This window comes from Zootoca vivipara, chromosome 13, assembly GCF_963506605.1.
Source record: "Zootoca vivipara chromosome 13, rZooViv1.1, whole genome shotgun sequence".
Taxonomy (NCBI): domain Eukaryota; kingdom Metazoa; phylum Chordata; class Lepidosauria; order Squamata; family Lacertidae; genus Zootoca; species Zootoca vivipara.
Window position 1 is genome coordinate 4,188,319 of NC_083288.1, and position 18,194 is coordinate 4,206,512.

Here is an 18,194-nt window from a genome sequence, read left to right on the forward strand (position 1 = left end):
CAAGCTTTTGGACAAAAAAGCACCTTGGGTCTGGGGCCCACGACAGGCAAAAGCTTTCGAAGGGGTCAAAGAACTGCTTATATCTAATTCGGTGTTGACGCACTTCGGTGAGACTCTACCAGTAGTGCTAGCTTGTGACGCTTCCGCCTGTGGGGTGGGGGTGGGGTACTGGGCCACCAACTATCAGACGTGAGAGAAGTCCCAGTGGTGTACTTCTCTCAAACCCTCACACCAGCGGAACGCAACTATTCCCAGATAGACAAAGAGGGTTTAGCCATTGTTAAAGGAGTTTTAAAATTTCATGACTTTCTTTACGGATGGCCCTTCACGATCGTGACAGACCACCAGCCCCTGTTGGGACTAGCCCCGGATTGCCAGACACCCCAGACGCTCTCTCCCCATGTTTTGCGTTGGTCCATCTCCTTGGCCGGCTACCAATACTTGCTACAGCACCGACCCGGGAAAGCCATGGGGCACACTGATGCTCTCAGCCGCTTACTGCTACCAGAAAGCGGACCAGATCCTGCCCCGGCTCATCAGATATTGCTACTGGAGGACTTACCGGACCAGCCCTTGCATGTGAAAGACGTTGCTGCCGCAACAGCGAAAGACAGGTTGTTGGCCCGTGTTGCAGAGTGGGTGGGGAGGGGGTGGCCGGGGAAGCCAGGATCGGAATTCGCAGGCTACATGGCTCGCAAGGACGAGCTATTCACACACAGGGGGTGTCTACTGTGGGGTAGCCGAGTCATAATCCCTCCCACGCTTAGGAGAAAGGTTTTAGAGGGCCTGCACGTGTCTCACCCGGGGATAGTCCGGATGAAGGCACTGGCCCAAAGCTACGTCTGGTGGCCGGCATAGACGCCGAGATAGAAGGATGGGTCAAACTGTGTGCCCTGCCAAGTGTCATGGCCGGATCCCCCCCAGGCACCAGTACAGTCCTGGGAATCCACACAGTCTCCATGGTCAAGGGTGCACATACCGTGTTTCTCCAAAAATAAGACACCTTATGCGGCTTAGGACCCTCGTACCTACGGGACCGCCAGAGGACATTACGGTCCACAAATAATAACATATTGGAGATCCCGAGTCACAAGGTGGCTAGGCTGGCCTCGACCAGGACCAGGGCCTTCTCAGTACTGGCCCCGACCTGGTGGAACGCTCTGCCTCAGGAGACTAGGGCCCTGCGGGATTTGTCATCTTTTCGTAGGGCCTGCAAGACAGAGCTGTTTCGTTTGGCCTTCGGACTGACGCAGTCTGACCCCACGGTTACCCTCCCCTAAGGTTTTATTTATAATGGTTTTATCTTATTCGTAGATTTTTAATTTTAAAATTGAATTTTAACATTGTATTATTCTGTTGTTTTAACTGAATTGTTTCTTTTATATTTGTGTTGATATTATTTGTTGTTAGCCGCCCTGAGCCCGGTCTTGACTGGGAAGGGCGGGGTATAAATAAAAATTATTATTATTATTATTATTATTATTATTATTATTATATTTATTTTTCCTCAAAAACAACAACGCGGTGGCTTATTTTCAGGGGATGTCTTATAAACTGCCTATCACTATGGCTTATTTTTGGGGTATGGCTTATTTTTGGGGTATGGCTGTTTTTCGGAGAAACACGGTAGATTTTGCAGGGCCCTTCCAGGTGGGCTCCCATTCCAAATGGCTCGAGGTGACACCCACCTCAACCATGTCCAGCAGAGCTATCATAAATGCACTCAAGAAGCTGTTTGCCACTCTGGTGAGTAACAATGGAACCGCTTTCATGTCGGCGGACTTCCAAGAGTTTGTGACCAAGAATGGAATCCACCATGTCAGGTCAGCTCCCTTTCATCCAGCCACTAATGGCTAAGCTGAGCATATGGTACGCACAACTAAAGATGCGCTCAAGCGTATAATACAGGGAGACTGGACCCTCCATATAGCGGAGTTTTTGCTGGCCCAACACATAACTCCAAGCACAGCAACTGGCCGTAGCCCAGCTGAGTTGCTAATGGGAATAGGGCTCACTACTCTCCTGGATTGCATACATCCCGACAAGGCCTTAGAGCAGCGACCATCTACTGTGGAGTGGAAGGCACCTAAGGAGTTTGCCCCAGGGGATCCTGTATATGTCCGGAACTATGGGCTAGGACAGAGTTGGGTACCGGGGACCCTAGGATGCTGTACAGGCCCGGTGTCCTATGAGGTGGGGCTGGAGCAGGCACACCCAAACTGCGGCCCTCCAGATGTTTTGGCCTACAGCTCCCATGATGCCTAGCTAACAGGACCAGTTGTCAGGGATGATGGGAGTTGTAGTCCAAAACATCTGGAGGGCCAAAGTTTGGGGATGCCTGGGCTGGAGGGTGGACTGGTTTGGAAAAGACACCTCGACCAGATCAGACCATCTCTTAACCTAGTATGTCCAGCAGAACTACAGGGCAGCACAACAGAAACAGCTGGCGACTCAGCAACTGGGACAAGTGGGGAAACAGAGGATTCCCCGCCCGAGACACCTAAGCAGAACAATCTCGTGCTGGTGTCCACAGCAGCACTGCAACTGGCTACACCTGTGGAGCCTGAGAACTCGGACTCCATGCCAGTTTGGGCTGCACCACAATCTCAGCAGGAATCGGGCAGGGCTCTGGTACTGGCCCCCGGCGGTCCGGCAGAGTTTCCAAGCGTCCAGCCTCCTTGAAGGACTACATTCACTGAACTTGTATAGTACCTAGTGAGAGGACTCATGTAAATTGTAACCTGCATATAAAGCCTCATGCTACATAATTAGAAACAAATCCTTATTTCCTGATGGACTATAATGTAACTTAAATCTTTAGAAAGTTTTTTCCTCCAAAAACATTTTATTTAAAAAAAATCTGATTTAAATTTAAAAAATCATTTTTAAAATCTTTTTTTAATTAAAAAAACCCCATTTATTTTTATCCACCCTGGTTAATAAAACCAACCCCAAATTTATCCTCAACTCTACCCTCCTTCCCCTTCATGGATCAATGCCTTGTCGTGGCGAAGGGGCTTGAATAACTCAGAGAAGCTATGAGCTATGCCATGCAGGGCCACCCAAGATGGACAGGTCATAGTGGAGAGTTTTGACTAAACGTGATCCACCTGGAGAAGGAACTGGCAAGCCACTCCAGTATCCCTGCCAAGAAAACTCCATGGACAAAGACAACAGGCATATAAAAGTTATGACGCTGGAAGATGAGCCCCTCAGGTCGGAAGGCGTCCAACATGCTACTGAGGACAAGTACAAGTAGATTCAGAGCTGATGAAGCGGCTGGGCCAAAGCCGAAAGGACGCTCAGTTGCGGATATGCCTGGAAGCGAAAGGAAAGTCCGATGCTGTAAAGAAAAATATTGCATAGGAACCTGGAATGTAAGAACCATGAGTGGAGGTAAGCTGGATGTGGTAAAAAATGAGATGACAAGAATAAATATCGACATCCTGGGCATCAGTGAACTAAAATGGAAGGGAATGGGCGAATTCAGTTCGGGTGACTATCATATCTACTACTGTGGGCAAGAATCCTGTAGTAGAAATGGAGTGGCCCTCATAGTCAACAAAAGAGTGGCAAAAGCTGTAATGGGATGCAATCTCAAAAATGACAGAATGATCTCGATTCGAATCCAAGGCAGACCTTTTAACATCACAGTAATCCAAGTTTATGCACCAACTACCGGAGCTGAAGAAAGTGAAATTGACCAATTCTATGAAGACCTACAACACCTTCTAGAAATGACACCAAAGAAGGATGTTCTTCTCATTACAGGGGATTGGAATGCTAAAGTAGGGAATCAAGAGATAAAAGGAACAACTGGCAAGTTTGGCCTTGGAGTTCAAAATGAAGCAGGGCAAAGGCTAATAGAGTTCTGTCAAGAGAACAAGCTGGTCATCACAAACACTCTTTTTCAACAACACAAGAGACGACTCTACACATGGATATCACCAAATGGGCAGCATCGAAATCAGATTGATTATATTCTCTGCAGCCAAAGATGGAGAAGCTCTATACAATCAGCAAAAACAAGACCTGGAGCTGACTGTAACTCAGATCATCAGCTTCTTATAGCAAAATTCCAGCTTAAACTGAAGAAAGTAGGAAAAACCACTGGGCCAGTAAGACACAATCTAAGTCAAATTCCTTACACAGTGGAAGTGAGGAACAGGTTTAAGGATTTAGATTTGGTGGACAGAGTGCCTGAAGAACTATGGATGGAGGCTTGTAACATTATACAGGAGGCAGCAACGAAAACCATCCCAAGGAAAAGGAAATGCAAGAAAGCAAAATGGCTGTCCAACGAGGCCTTACAAATAGCGGAGGAGAGGAGGCAAGCAAAATGCAAGGGAGATAGGGAAAGATACAGGAAACTGAATGCAGATTTCCAAAAAACAGCAAGGAGAGACAAGAGGGTCTTCTTAAATGAGCAATGCAAAGAAATAGAGGAAAACAATAGAATGGGGAAAACCAGAGATCTGTTCAAGAAAATTGGAGATATGAAAGGAACATTTCGTACAAAGATTACCATAATCAAGGACAAAAGTGGTAAGGACCTAACAGAAGCAGAAGACATCAAGAAGAGGTGGCAAGAATACACAGAGGAATTATACCAGAAAGACATGGAGGTTTCGTACACCCCAGGTAGTGTGGTTGCTGACCTTGAGCCAGACATCTTGGAGAGTGAAGTCAAATGGGCCTTAGAAAGCACTGCTAATAACAAGGCCAGTGGAAGTGATGATATTCCAGCTGAACTATTTAAAATTTTAAAAGATGATGCTGTTAAGGTGCTACACCCAATATGCCAGCAAGTTTGGAAAACTCAGCAATGGCCAGAGGATTGGAGAAGATCAGTCTACATCCCAATTCCAAAGAAGGGCAGTGCCAAAGAATGCTCCAACTACCGCACAATTGCGCTCATTTCACATGCTAGCAAGGTTATGCTTAAAATTCTACAAGGCAGGCTTAGGCAGTATGTGGACCGAGAACTCCCAGAAGTGCAAGCTGGATTTCGAAAGGGCAGAGGAACCAGAGACCAAATAGCAAACATGCGCTGGATTATGGAGAAAGCTAGAGAGTTCCAGAAAAAGGTCTACTTCTGCTTCATTGACTATGCAAAAGCCTTTGACTGTGTCGACCACAGCAAACTATGGCAAGTTCTTAAAGAAATGGGAGTGCCTGATCACCTCATCTGTCTCCTGAGAAATCTCTATGTGGGACAAGAAGCTACAGTTAGAACTGGATATGGAACAACTGAGTGGTTCAAAATTGGGAAAGGAGTACGACAAGGTTGTATATTGTCTCCCTGCTTATTTAACTTATATGCAGAATTCATCATGCGAAAGGCTGGACTAGATGAATCCCAAGCCGGAATTAAGATTGCCGGAAGAAATATCAACAACCTCAGATATGCAGATGACACAACCTTGATGGCAGAAAGCGAGGAGGAATTAAAGAACCTTTTAACGAGGGTGAAAGAGGAGAGCGCAAAATATGGTCTGAAGCTCAACATCAAAAAAACCAAGATCATGGCCACTGGTCCCATCACCTCCTGGCAAATAGAAGTGGAAGAAATGGAGGCAGTGAGAGATTTTACCTTCTTGGGCTCCTTGATCACTGCAGATGGTGACAGCAGTCACGAAATTAAAAGACGCCTGCTTCTTGGGAGAAAAGCAATGACAAACCTAGACAGCATCTTAAAAAGCAGAGACATCACCTTGCCGACAAAGGTCTGTATAGTTAAAGCTATGGTTTTCCCAGTAGTGATGTATGGAAGTGAGAGCTGGACCATAAAGAAGGCTGATCGCCGAAGAATTGATGCTTTTGAATTATGGTGCTGGAGGAGACTCTTGAGAGTCCCATGGACTGCAAGAAGATCAAACCTATCCATTCTTAAGGAAATCAGCCCTGAGTGCTCCCTGGAAGGACAGATCGTGAAGCTGAGGCTCCAATACTTTGGCCACCTCATGAGAAGAGAAGAATCCTTGGAAAAGACCCTGATGTTGGGAAAGATTGAGGGCACTAGGAGAAGGGGACGCCAGAAGACAAGATGGTTGAACAGTGTTCTCGAAGCTACGAACATGAGTTTGACCAAACTGCGGGAGGCAGTGCAAGACAGGAGTGCCTGGCGTGCTATGGTCCATGGGGTCACGAAGAGTCGGACACGACTAAACGACTAAACAACAACAACTACCCTCCTTTCCAGATGTTTGGGTTGCAACTCAAAATCACTTCCTACCTTGTGAATTCCTCATGGAGGTTGTTTGGCTCCAATGAATAGTATTTGATTCGAAAGTGCAACGTATATGGTGGCCCAACTATATGGAGAAATGTTTTTAAATGTTAAAAGCCAGAAGCCATGCAGTAACTAATACAATACTTCTAGTATAATGAAGGAAGGTCTTTGGTGAAAGTGAAGGAAGGTCTTTGGTGAAAGGAGCCTTTGGCGTGAGAAGGGCTGATGTCACAAAGGCTGAGCTGTGATGCTGCCAGTCACAGACAGACTAAGCAGGAGAGGGGAGCAGAGGTGGCCATGGACAGAGAAACTGGAGTCTGAGAGCGTAACTAGATGTAATTGTGGCAGCTGTGTTTGTTTCATCACAGATTTGCGGGGGGGGGGGGGCGGCAAAAAAAATTGGAAGCAGCCCCTCTGATTCAGATCCACTCCATTCACTAGTCATCCCAATCTGATCCATTAAATCTGAAGCTCCATCTCTCTCCCCTCCTTGACTATAAATTGAAAAATTTTCAAACGGAGTGGATTAAGCCTGCCAAATTTCAGCCAGCTCCATTCAGTGGGGGGTTCTGTAGGAAACCTTTTATTTTAAAAAGTGGATTAAAATTGTAGGTTATTTCCTGATGAATAGCCTTTGGACTATAATGTAACTTAAATAGAAAAATATTTTTAAAAATCTGATTAAAAATTTTAAAAATCTGATTTAAATCAAAACAAGAGCTTCCTACCATATGCAGCATTGGTGTGGGAGGGGGTGATAGTTTTCTTTTCCACATATGGTAGGAAGATCTTGTTTGTGCCAGCTTCACCCCTGTGACCTGTGCTCTGGTAACCTCCAGCTTAGATTACCGAAACGTGTTCTAGTGGGACTGGCTCTGAAGACGGTTATCTGGACAAGGATAGCCTAACTTCTGTTTATGCTGTGGTATCCTCCAGGTCTGATTACTTCAAAGTGTTACACATAAGGAAGCCATTGGAGATGGTTCAGAAACTTCAGCTGGTGCAGAATTTGTTGGCCAGGTTGTTCACTGGGGCAAGCCGGTTTGAGCATATTACACCGATCCTGGCCCAACTGCACTCATTGCCAATTAGTTTCTGGCCCAATTCAAAGTGCTAGTTTTGACCTATAAAGCCTTACATAGCTCAGGACGACAATACCTCAAGGACCGCCTCTTTCTATATGAACAGATCTGAACCCTGAGATCATAATCGGAGACCTTCCTTCGTGTGTCTCCTCCGTGTGAGGTCTGGAGGGGGCAACATGAGAATGGACCTTTTCTTGCAATGGTGCTCCCCGTTTGTGAAATGCTCTCCCCAGGGAGTTTCATCTGGCGCCTTCTTTAGGTGTCAGGCAAAAACGTTCCTGTTCAACCAGGCCTTTGGCTGGTCAATATTCTACAGCCTTTTAAATCTATTTGGGGGAAGGCATGTTATTGTTTTGTTTCTGTTTTAACTATTTTGTGCATTTATCCTATACAGTGGTGCCTTGCTTAACGAATGCCCTGCTTAACGAAATGTCCGCTTAACAAAAGGTTTTTTCTAGTGGAGGTTGCCTCGCTAGACGAATTCGTTTTATGAAAAATTCGTCTAGCGAATCACGGTTTCCCATAGAAATGCATTGAAATTCAATTAATGCATTCCTATGGGCAAAAAAAATTCAAAAATATTTCAATGCATTCCTATGGGATTCACTAGACTAATTTTTCGTTATAAGAAAAGACCCGTGGAACGAATTAAATTCATCTAGCGAGGCACCACTGTATTTTTATCTTGTGGACTGCCCTAAGATCTTTGGATGAAGGGCAGTAGGAATGCATTGAAATGGTGATAATAATAAAGTATTTTGATCATAAAAACAAGCTTGAAATGCATTGAACATTCTGAGCACACATATATGCTAGGTGCTGTTCATACTGATAAAAATACCTATGTAGTAAACGCCTGTCTTGCATCAGGCTGCATTCGCCACTGTTTTAAGGCATGTGGTAGTGTGATTTTACAGAGTTCTTTCATTGTGTCCTGCTATTGATAGGTTGTATTGTGGGTTTGCAATGTTTTTTTCTTAGGCTAATAAGGCTTAATTTTGCCAGAACTACTAATTATATATATTTAGAGTTTTATTGAAAATTGAGACCCTCTCCCTTTGTTCCTGGTTATGTGCTATCTCAAAGGCTGGTGAAGATTTTTTCCTTGAACTTGGTGTTCTTTGATAGCTGACCTGTTTATAGGGACTAGCTTGAAACAGAGTGCTTTAGCTGAATTAATTGGTCTTTTTGTTAACCTTAAAAATGTGTGCTTCATATTCTTTTTCATAATTGCCATTTGTGCCACCCTGTTCAGATGCCCTGGCTTTTGTATGAGTGTATGTGTGAGCGTGCAAAAGAGAGAGAGAGAAAGAGAGAGAGAGAATATGTGGACTGTACTGCTTTAGAATGCAGTTAGAGGGCTCACATGTTTGAATATCCCTTCATATTTAAAATACCGGTAAATAAAATTAAAATCACTTGATGTAGGAAACCAGATGTCAACAAAGCATGCTCTTGATATGCTGGTTTTCTAATATCCCTTCCTGGAGAAGACTTGGATATTTTTCACACCAGTAAGTTAAGCACGAAAGGTAGGCTACCTTTGCAGGGGTTTGCAAGTGGCAAGTAAGGCAACAAAAGACCCTTGAGAGTTTTGACCTGTTCACTTACTGCTTTCTGGGGAGAAATCCCAATTCAGTAAGAGGATCTAATGCAGTGTAACATTTGTTTTGAATGTGGTTTCATTCAAGTAAGTGGCAGAGCCTGAGTTAACTTGTGATGGAGATGCCTATTGAAACCACTTCAATTGCCCGGTTGGATGATCTATACCAGGAGGAAGACAGATTGTTGATTATACTGGATCCCTCAGTAGCTTTTATATCCTTGACCATGATATGCTTCTGGATAAGTTCTTGGGCTGGGGACTGGAGACACCATTTTTCTGTGATTTTCCACTCCTATCAGGAGGGCCAGTAACCTTGAGACTGGATTACTGCAATGCACTTTATGTGGGGCTGCCTTTGAAGAGAGTCCAAAATTGCAGTTAGTCCAGAACACTGTAGCTAGGTGTTTGGACCTAGGGATTGGACAAAGAAATCAGGACCCAAATATTTATTGGACTGCCATCTGCTCTTTTGATCTGTCCACTTCCTGAAAGTATCGCCTGGCACTTTTTGCGGGGTGCCCTTGCTTTCTGAAATATAGTGAGGAGCGACCAGAGATTATGCCTTATCCTTTGGTGGCTCCTTGCCTTTGGAATGCCTACTTCAAGGAAGTCCAGACCTCATTACTACCATTTAGGCCAGGCACCCCCAAACTTTGGCCCTCCAGATGTTTTGGACTACAATCCCCATCAACCCTGACCACTGGTCATGTTAGCTAGGGATCATGGGAGTTGTAGGCCAAAACATCTGGAGGGCCGCAGTTTGGGGATGCCTGATTTAGGCAAAACCCACCCCACCCCCTGGCATTTAAGAACTGCTACTGTAAGCATCTTTAACTCAGAGTAGTTTGCTTTTACTGTCTATTTGAACAGGCTGTTGCTGCTCCAGTTGCTTTAATTTTCTGTATCTTTCTGTATCTGAAGAAGTGTGCATGCACACAAAAGCTCATACCAATGACAAGCTTAGTTGGTATCTTAAGGTGCTACTGGAAGGAATTTTTTATTTTGTTTTAACTTTCTGTATTAACGAGTTTGTTATGCTGTTGTACTTTTTCTTTACTACCATTCTGCTGAAAACACAAAATTATGTTGAAGTTGTCAGATGTCAGCAAATAAATACTGCTTGTATGAAACAGGCATGTAACTATATTTCCTCCTTTTTATATAATCCTTTCTTGTAGAAACATGCAAAAGGGCAGGATTTATTTGACCAGATTGTGTACCATTTGGACCTTGTGGAAACGGATTACTTTGGCCTTCAGTTCATGGACACATCCCAGATTTTGGTATGTAAATGACCTTTGTTTTATGGTAATTAAGGTGTCCAGAAGCATATACTAAAAGCTCTGATAAGGAAGAGCTTGTTTATATAATGTTGTGTGCCAGGTAGACCATTGTTTCTCGACTAGGTCAGAAAACTGGCACAAGTTTCAGAATTGCCCTGTGGCAGCTAGTGGGTCTGGCTCTTATGCCAATAAGATATATCTTGCATTTAGAGGTATGAGAAGCATTTTTACATCCTGGCTGCATTCTACTGAGAGAGGGTATGGGATGCTACGGTATAGAAATGTATTCTTTATTGGCTGTGTAGCTGTGTTTTGCATATTTCCTCTAGTGGGATGTAAGAAGCCAAATAAGTAGTACAAGAATGAAGCCCGAGAGTAGGGATTCAAATGAGAAAGACAGTATGTCATTACAAATTTGCTCTCCAGGACCCTCCACCTAGTGAGGGAAGTGATCAATACTGCTAGCACCTCCTTCCACCTGAGCAGAGCTTGCTTGTTTTCCTGCAGATATGCAAGACTGATCTGTGCTCTGAGGCTCACTCTCTTTCTCCCCTTTTGATCCTTGCAAAGAAGCCTTCTTATTAACTGTACGGTGATTGGTTTGGTGTGGTCGTTCCCGGGGATCTTTCCACCAATTTGTGCTCCCCTTTCATCTGCCTATCAAGTTATAGAGGTTTTTAGTAGACATGTTACAAAGGAAAAGGTATAGAAATGAGGTTGAGGGCTAATCTGAGCTATGTTATGTGGGATGGTTTTCCCCTCCAACTGGAGGCACTTCAAAATCCGCTTGAATCTGTCACTTTCAAAGTCTGCCAGGAAGTCATATGTGACTTGGGGCAAATCTCCATCTTCAGTAGATAAACAAATTACAGCTCTCTTCATTACAGAACCGTTTCCGAGTAGTGCTTTTAGTGCACATGCTTGGAACACTTGTTTGTATCATAAACTTAGAATCATAATAATAATAATAATAATAATAATAATAATAATAATAATAATAATAATAATTTATTATTTATACCCCACCCATCTGGCTGGGTTTCCCCAGTCACTCTGGGCGGCTTCCAACAGAAAAATGCAATAAAATAATTGATTAAACATTAAAAGCCTCCCTAAACAGGGCTCCCTTCAGATGTCTTCTAAAAGTCTGGTAGTTGTTTTTCTCTTTGACATCTGGTGGGAGGGCGCTCCACAGGGTGGGTGCCACTACCGAGAAGGCCCTCTGCCTGGTTCCCTGCAACTTGGCTTCTCGCAACGAGGGAACCACCAGAAGGCCCTCGGTACTGGACCTCAGTGTCCGGGCAGAATGATGGGGGTGGAGACGCTCCTTCAGGTATACTGGACCGAGGCCATTTAGTTAGGGCTTTAAAGGTCAGCACCAACACTTTGAACTGTGCTCGGAAACGTACTGGGAGCCAATGTAGATCTTTCAAGACCGGTGTTATGTGGTCTCGGCGGCTGCTCCCAGTCACCAGTCTAGCTGCCGCATTCTGGATTAGTTGTAGTTTCTGGGTCACCTTCAAAGGTAGCCCCACATAGAGCGCATTGCAGTAGTCCAAGCTAGAGCATGCACCACCCTGGTGAGGCAGTCTGCAGGCAGGTAGGGTCTCAGCCTGCGTACCAGATGGAGCTGATAAACAGCTGCCCTGGACACAGAATTGACCTGCGCCTCCATGGACAGCTGTGAGTCCAAAATGACTCCTAGGCTGCGCACCTGGTCCTTCAGAGGCACAGTTACCCCATTCAGGACCAGGGAATCCTCCACACCTGCCCGCCTCCTGTCCCCCACAAACAGTACTTCTGTCTTGTCAGGATTCAAGCTCAATCTGTTAGCCGCCATCCATCCTCCAACCACCTCCAGGCACTCACACATAAAATCATAGAGTTGGAAGAGACCACAAGGGCCATCCAGTCCAACCCCCTGCCAAGCAGGAAACACCATCAAAGCATTCCTGACAGATGGCTGTCAAGCCTCCACTTAAAACTTCCTGCACATTGAACAACTTTTGTGTCAAGGAAAGGTGTGGCAAAATATTAGGGGTGAAATCCTTCTCACAGTGTAATGGCTTTGGCAGACCTAAAGCTCTTAGGCTTGTCTCTTTTGGGGTTATTGTGGCTTCAAGGCTGAGAAATTGCACCCACATACAAACTAGCTTTGAGTACAGAATAGTTCTGTTTCTTTAGCAGACTGAATTGCCCTTGGTATCAAATGGAAATTGTGCTGGCATTTTAGAAGAATTGATGCTTAGAGGGTAATCTGAGACTATCTGAAACTGTCACTTCCAAAATACCATACTAGCTTCTTTCTGAATAGAGAAGTCATTTACTTGAGTTGCAATAACATTTTTAATTATCAGGCTTCAACTCTACAGAGGAAGAAATCAAAACACTCGGAATTCAATTTGTATCATCTAGCAGAGATGACACAATAGAGATTTGCTAAAGCCAGAAGTTGCCTGAATTATCCATGGCTTCTTTTTGGTAACTGAAGTGACAATGTTCTTTGAATGATTAACAGCAAATAGCTGTGCTCCTTGCTCCCTGGGTGAATTGTATACAGGAGATCTTGTAAAGCACCTCCACCTCTCAAAGGAGCGTGTGTGTTAAAAGTGGACACACACACCCCAATTTGAAGTGGCTACTTCTATTCATTGTTTCCTGAGGCTGTTTCCTCCTCCCTGTTGTCATGCTATTTTAGTGCTCTGTTCTGTGTGTTCAGTTTTTAAAATAAATAAATGCAAACACACCTATATTTCATTTTTATTTATTTACAGTATTTATATTTATTTTCCCTTTTTTGGTGAGATTTATCTGTTGAGATTTGAAGAGGAGCTCATTGCACAATGAGAATGGGGATTTAAAAAAAACACCCCAAAATATTTGGGCTCTTCCTATCTAATGTGGATGGAGCTTTTATCCATCAGGCAACCTCACTCGGCTTGGTCCAGAGGCTGGGGAGGCACAGGGGAGTGGACTAGTATAGGGAAGGGAAGTTGGGGCAGGCACTCAGCCCCATAGTATGCAAACAGTGAAAGGACTCCCTATTTTTGAAGCTTTTCCAAGGTAGATTTCCCTTTCAGTTCTCCTGTTTTTGAGGGGAAGGCTTTACATGTTTCTCAATACAACTTCTGATCACCCCCACTTCCAGCTCTAAGCTGGAGTGGGGAGCCTGTGGCCCTCCAAAGTGTAGCTGGGCTGCAGCTCACATAAGTCCCAGTCAACGTAGCCAATGGCCATGGTTTGTGGAAGTTTCAGTCCAACAACATGGAGAGGGCCGCAGGCTTCCCCACCCTGCTTTAGAGTGGGAAGTGGGGCTGATCAGTAGTTGTACTGAGAAACCGGTAAAACCTTTCCCCACCTATGCTCTAAGCCAGGCATGTCCAAAGTCTGTTTTGGGGGCGTAATCCGGCCCCCCTCTGGCAACCTCAACAACTTCAATCCTAAATGCAATAACAACTTTGGTCGGCCTTTTGGTTGGCCCTCATGACCCTTCATTTCATCAAATCTGGCCCTCTTTGAAAAAAGTTTGGACACACCACTGAGTCAGTTCAGTACCTCTCACGTATCATATCCGCATGTGTCATAAGGTTATTTTTCTTTTTAAAAGAGGAAATTGAGCCTCCTCCATCCCTTAACAGTTGTGGCATATAAGGATCAGCTCCAGACATTACCCAAGCCAAAGTCACATCTCTCAAGAAAAACAGACGAGCACTGCTAGGGACTGATGGTGCTACTGTTCTGGACTTTTAAAAAAATATTAGATTTTTCTGTGGCGTAAAAAGTAAGAAATGCAGGCGATATGAAGGATGGTATTATTCAGTGGTGCTCTGTACATGCCACACTTAAAAAGTGCAGTTATTCCACACTACAGTGGTACCTCTACTTACGAATTTAATGCGTTCCAAACGCACATTCGTAAGTCGAAAAAATTTGTTAGTCAAATCCCATAGGAATGCATTGGGAGAAAAAATTCATAAGTCGAAGCAACCCTATCTAAAAATTCATAAGTAGAAAAAAAATCCTATCTAAACTGCATCCAAGATGGCGGACTGAGCTCCGTTCGTAAGTAGAAACATTCGTAAGTAGAGGTACCACTGTAAATGATTGGGGTGGAAGCAGCATATGGAAATGGTGCAAATGCTTATTGAATATGGTATTCTTTCTATGTTTCTTTCTGAGCTATTAAAAACAAGCAGAGTCCTTCCTTTTTTAAAAAACGATTTTCTTTTCCTAGCACTGGCTAGACCATTCAAAACCCATTAAGAAGCAAATCAAAAGTAAGTATGGTGAATCTAATTCTTGAGTCGTTGCTAAATATTTCATATTTTTCAAATTACAGATTCACGTTGCCCACAATTTGCCATGTTGCTCACTAGTTGAAAGGTGTTTGTGTAAGGTCCCTAAGCACGTTCGCCCCCCCCCATACTGCCTCTTTCTGTAGTTTTCTCTTGATCAGATTAATGATATGCTATTTGGTAGTTCCCCATCTGGGACCACAATACAGAGCTGATGAAACTACCGTAAACAGGTATGAACTTGATCACCTTTGGCCTGATCGAAGTCCACCAAGAGCTCTTAATTAAGTTTGATAAGGGCTTTCAGACTGCTTTCTGATAAGCAAGAATGCAAACTTCTGATTGGCTTGGCTGATCTGATCACATAGATCCCAAGTGTGCACTCTTGATTTAAAACTCAAGAAGTGCCTTGTTGAATCAGGCTAATCCCTGGACTAGCAATTGACTGGTAGTTCTGTAGTGAAGTGCAGTCTTTTAGTCCACCTCTGCTCTTCTTACTCCGTATTTACTGAGTATTTGAAATGTCCTGTGTTTCTGTGCTCTGTTAATAGTTAGTTGAATGTGGATGTGGAGTGAATATACACTGGAAGAGTAATTTATATGCAATGTAAATGTGCACTGAGATGAGCCCCTTAAATAAAAAAGTTACACTGCTTCTTAGAGCACATTACCACACACAAATTTTCCGTAAAGGCATTTACGATAGAGTACCTACCTAAGTCTCCCAGCTGAAGCATATTTCAACCAGTGATGTTCATGATCTATTTCTTCTCCTTTAGTTCTTACACCTATGGTCCAGTCTGTCCACCATTGTTCGCTTCCTGCCTTCTGTGTTGCCCTTTCCTCAAGCCCCCCTCGGCCGTTCTACTTCAAGCTGTCGCCTCCTCCACTCCACCTTTCCTTTTCTTAAGATAGAACAAGATGTAATAGTAGCAACCCAACTTACTTTCTGTACAGCACGGAGTCCACTTTTGCTGTGCTGCCACCTGAAATTTCACCATACCTACAATTTTAATCCACTTTTTAAAATAAAAGGTTTCCTGCATAAACCCCCACTGAATGGAGCTGCCTGAAATTTGGCAGGCTTAATCCACTCTGTTTGAAAAGGAAATTTATAGTCAAGGAGGGGAGAGAGATGGAGCTTCCGATTTAATGGATCAGATTGGGATGACTAGCGAATGGAGTGGATCTGAATCAGAGGGGCTGCTTCCAAATGCTACTAAGGCAGCTTTTTTGCTCCCCCCCCCCCGGCAAATCTGTGATGAGACAAACACAGCTGCCATAATTACATCTAGTTATGCTCTCAGACTCCTGTTTCTCTGTCCATGGCCACCTCTGCTCCCCTATCCTGCTTAGTCTGTCTGTGACTGACAGCATCACTGCTCAGCCTTTGTGACATCAGCCCTGCTCACGCCAAAGGCTTCAGCACTTTCACCAAAGACCTTCCTTCATTATAATAGAATTATTGTATTAGTTACTGCATGGCTTCTGGCTTTTAACATTTAAAAACATTTCTTCATATAGTTGGGCCACCATATACGTTGCACTTTCGAATCAAATACTATTCATCGGAGCCAAACAACCTCCATGAGGAATTCACAAGGTAGGAAGTGATTTTGAGTTGCAACCCAAACATCTGGAAAGGAGGGTAGAGTTGAGGATAAATTTGGGGTTGGTTTTATTAACCAGGGTGGATAAAAATAAATGGGGTTTTTTTTTAATTAAAAAAAGATTTTAAAAATGAATTTTTAAATTTAAATCAGATTTTTTTAAATAAAATGTTTTTGGAGGAAAAATCTTTCTAAAGATAGTTTTCTATTTAAGTTACATTATAGTCCATCAGAAATTAGGATTTGTTTCTAATTATGTAGCATGAGGCTTTATATGCAGTGTTTAAATTTTTTTCGGTAAATGAATTCCATTAATCCATTCACAATGTCATGCTCTTCCAGAGGCTTCTGTAAGATTATTTGGGGCAGTTTTTCTAATGAGAAGATATTATCACAGATGCTTGTTTCTGCAGTTCTCAAAAGTGTGAATTTGTGTCTGCAGAGATAACATGCATTTTCTTCACAGGAAAAATGTTATAAAATAAACATACAGAGTTCAGGAGAAAACCTTAATCCCATTGTTCCTTTGCAAATTTATATGCAGTACACAGAACCAACCCCATACCTCTTAAATGCTAAGTTCCAAGAGGTTCAGTGAATAGATTGTTTGGAGTGGAATAGATCTGCCCAAGTAGCTAAGTGTGAAGCAGTGAAAATGAAAGTGCAACCTTGTAAGCAGAATATTCCGCAAGTCCTGGGATCTTTGTGTAATAATTGTGCAAGTCAGTTGCATGTCTGTGCAGCTCAGACTTGAGGCAAGTGCTGAAGGCTCTTCCCAATCCCACTGGGTTCCAGCAACTGCACTGACACTTCACTGTACAGAAGAGGCACCTGAATGTAGAAGCAAATCCAAAGGGTTTGTGGAAATAGTAACTGGGAACTGTAAGTCCTTGGCAAGACCTTGAAGTGCCTGCAGGTCAACTAATAAGAGTTCACTGGTTCCAGGCCCTTCTTCCCGGGGCTCGCCTTGTTGTTGTTTAGTCGTTTAGTCGTGTCCAACTCTTCGTGACCCCATGGACCATAGCACGCCAGGCACTCAAATCTCTCACCACATCAGTTAACAAACATGGATACATATGCTATAATATTAATTTTTTAGTTAAATAAATTGTTTAAATTGTTATTAAGGAAATGATTATTATTTTCCCTTCCAATAAAGTTCAGCAGAAGAGTTGTCGAAACATAAACACTTAACTTTTAAACCTCACAATATTTTCATAATTATCTATGTATTTCTAATAGTATAACCAAATCAGTAATTTTTGATATAACTGTAAAAACTACTTTGAACATTTATTATTCCAAAAATGAAACCTTCATCTGGTTGTAAATATTAAGATTATACCAGCAAGAATGAGTCTTTCTGGGGGAAAAAAGATTTAAATCAAGTCTTACTGACTAGCGATTCAAATCATGATTTAAATTGTGATTTAAATCTATTTGATTTAAATCAAGCCCACCATTATTAACAATGTTCTGTTTAATAGAGTTATGTTGCAACTTTTGCCTAAATGTGTGTTAAGCGGGCTGTCACAAAGTACGGGATCTTTTGTATTCTTATTGAGTTTGGTGTCTGTAGGGACCATGTTCATGGAGGATTGACACGATTTAGCAATGGTTGAAAACAATTCTGTGCTTGTGACTGTATCTTCAGAATATCAAGGAATGGTTTTGTCTTAACTGTGGTTAAGCTTCATTCGAGTACCTTCTTTCTCCCTGGTTTATCTGTGACACTAGACTCCATGTTCATTAAACACAGACACTGGGAATAACTAGCCATTGCCAACAGCTAAGGAGGGCAGCTCTCAGATCTCCTTATCTTTCACATGGCTAAAGGATGCTGGGTCACAGTCTGTATCAAGAGAGTCTTATGAAGCAGTTGGTATCCAGTTTCTTATAAGATTTTGACTTATTTTTTCCTACATAGTCTCTGGAAAACACACACAAGATGCTGTCTTGTCCTTCCTGCATTCTGTAATTCTAAAACTGGAGGCTTAATTATGTCAGAGGTTGGATGGGATGGTGCTGTTGCCTCATGACAGGGAGCAAGGATCACCCTTGTCAGATAGGAAGGGTCTTGTTT

General features: G+C 43.2%; 1 protein-coding gene across 3 annotated transcripts in view; it reads left to right on the forward strand.

Moving 5' to 3' along the window:
- The window catches only part of LOC118094226 (band 4.1-like protein 4B), a 74,337-nt gene that overhangs the window by 35,858 nt on the left and 20,285 nt on the right, over positions 1 to 18,194 (forward strand). For all 3 annotated transcript variants that reach the window (XM_060282167.1, XM_035134398.2, XM_060282168.1), the window contains exons 2-4: positions 10,102 to 10,206; positions 14,441 to 14,483; positions 16,026 to 16,104. In XM_060282167.1, coding sequence (XP_060138150.1) covers positions 10,102 to 10,206; positions 14,441 to 14,483; positions 16,026 to 16,104 — 227 coding nt within the window. The remainder of the gene's footprint in view (positions 1 to 10,101; positions 10,207 to 14,440; positions 14,484 to 16,025; positions 16,105 to 18,194) is intronic.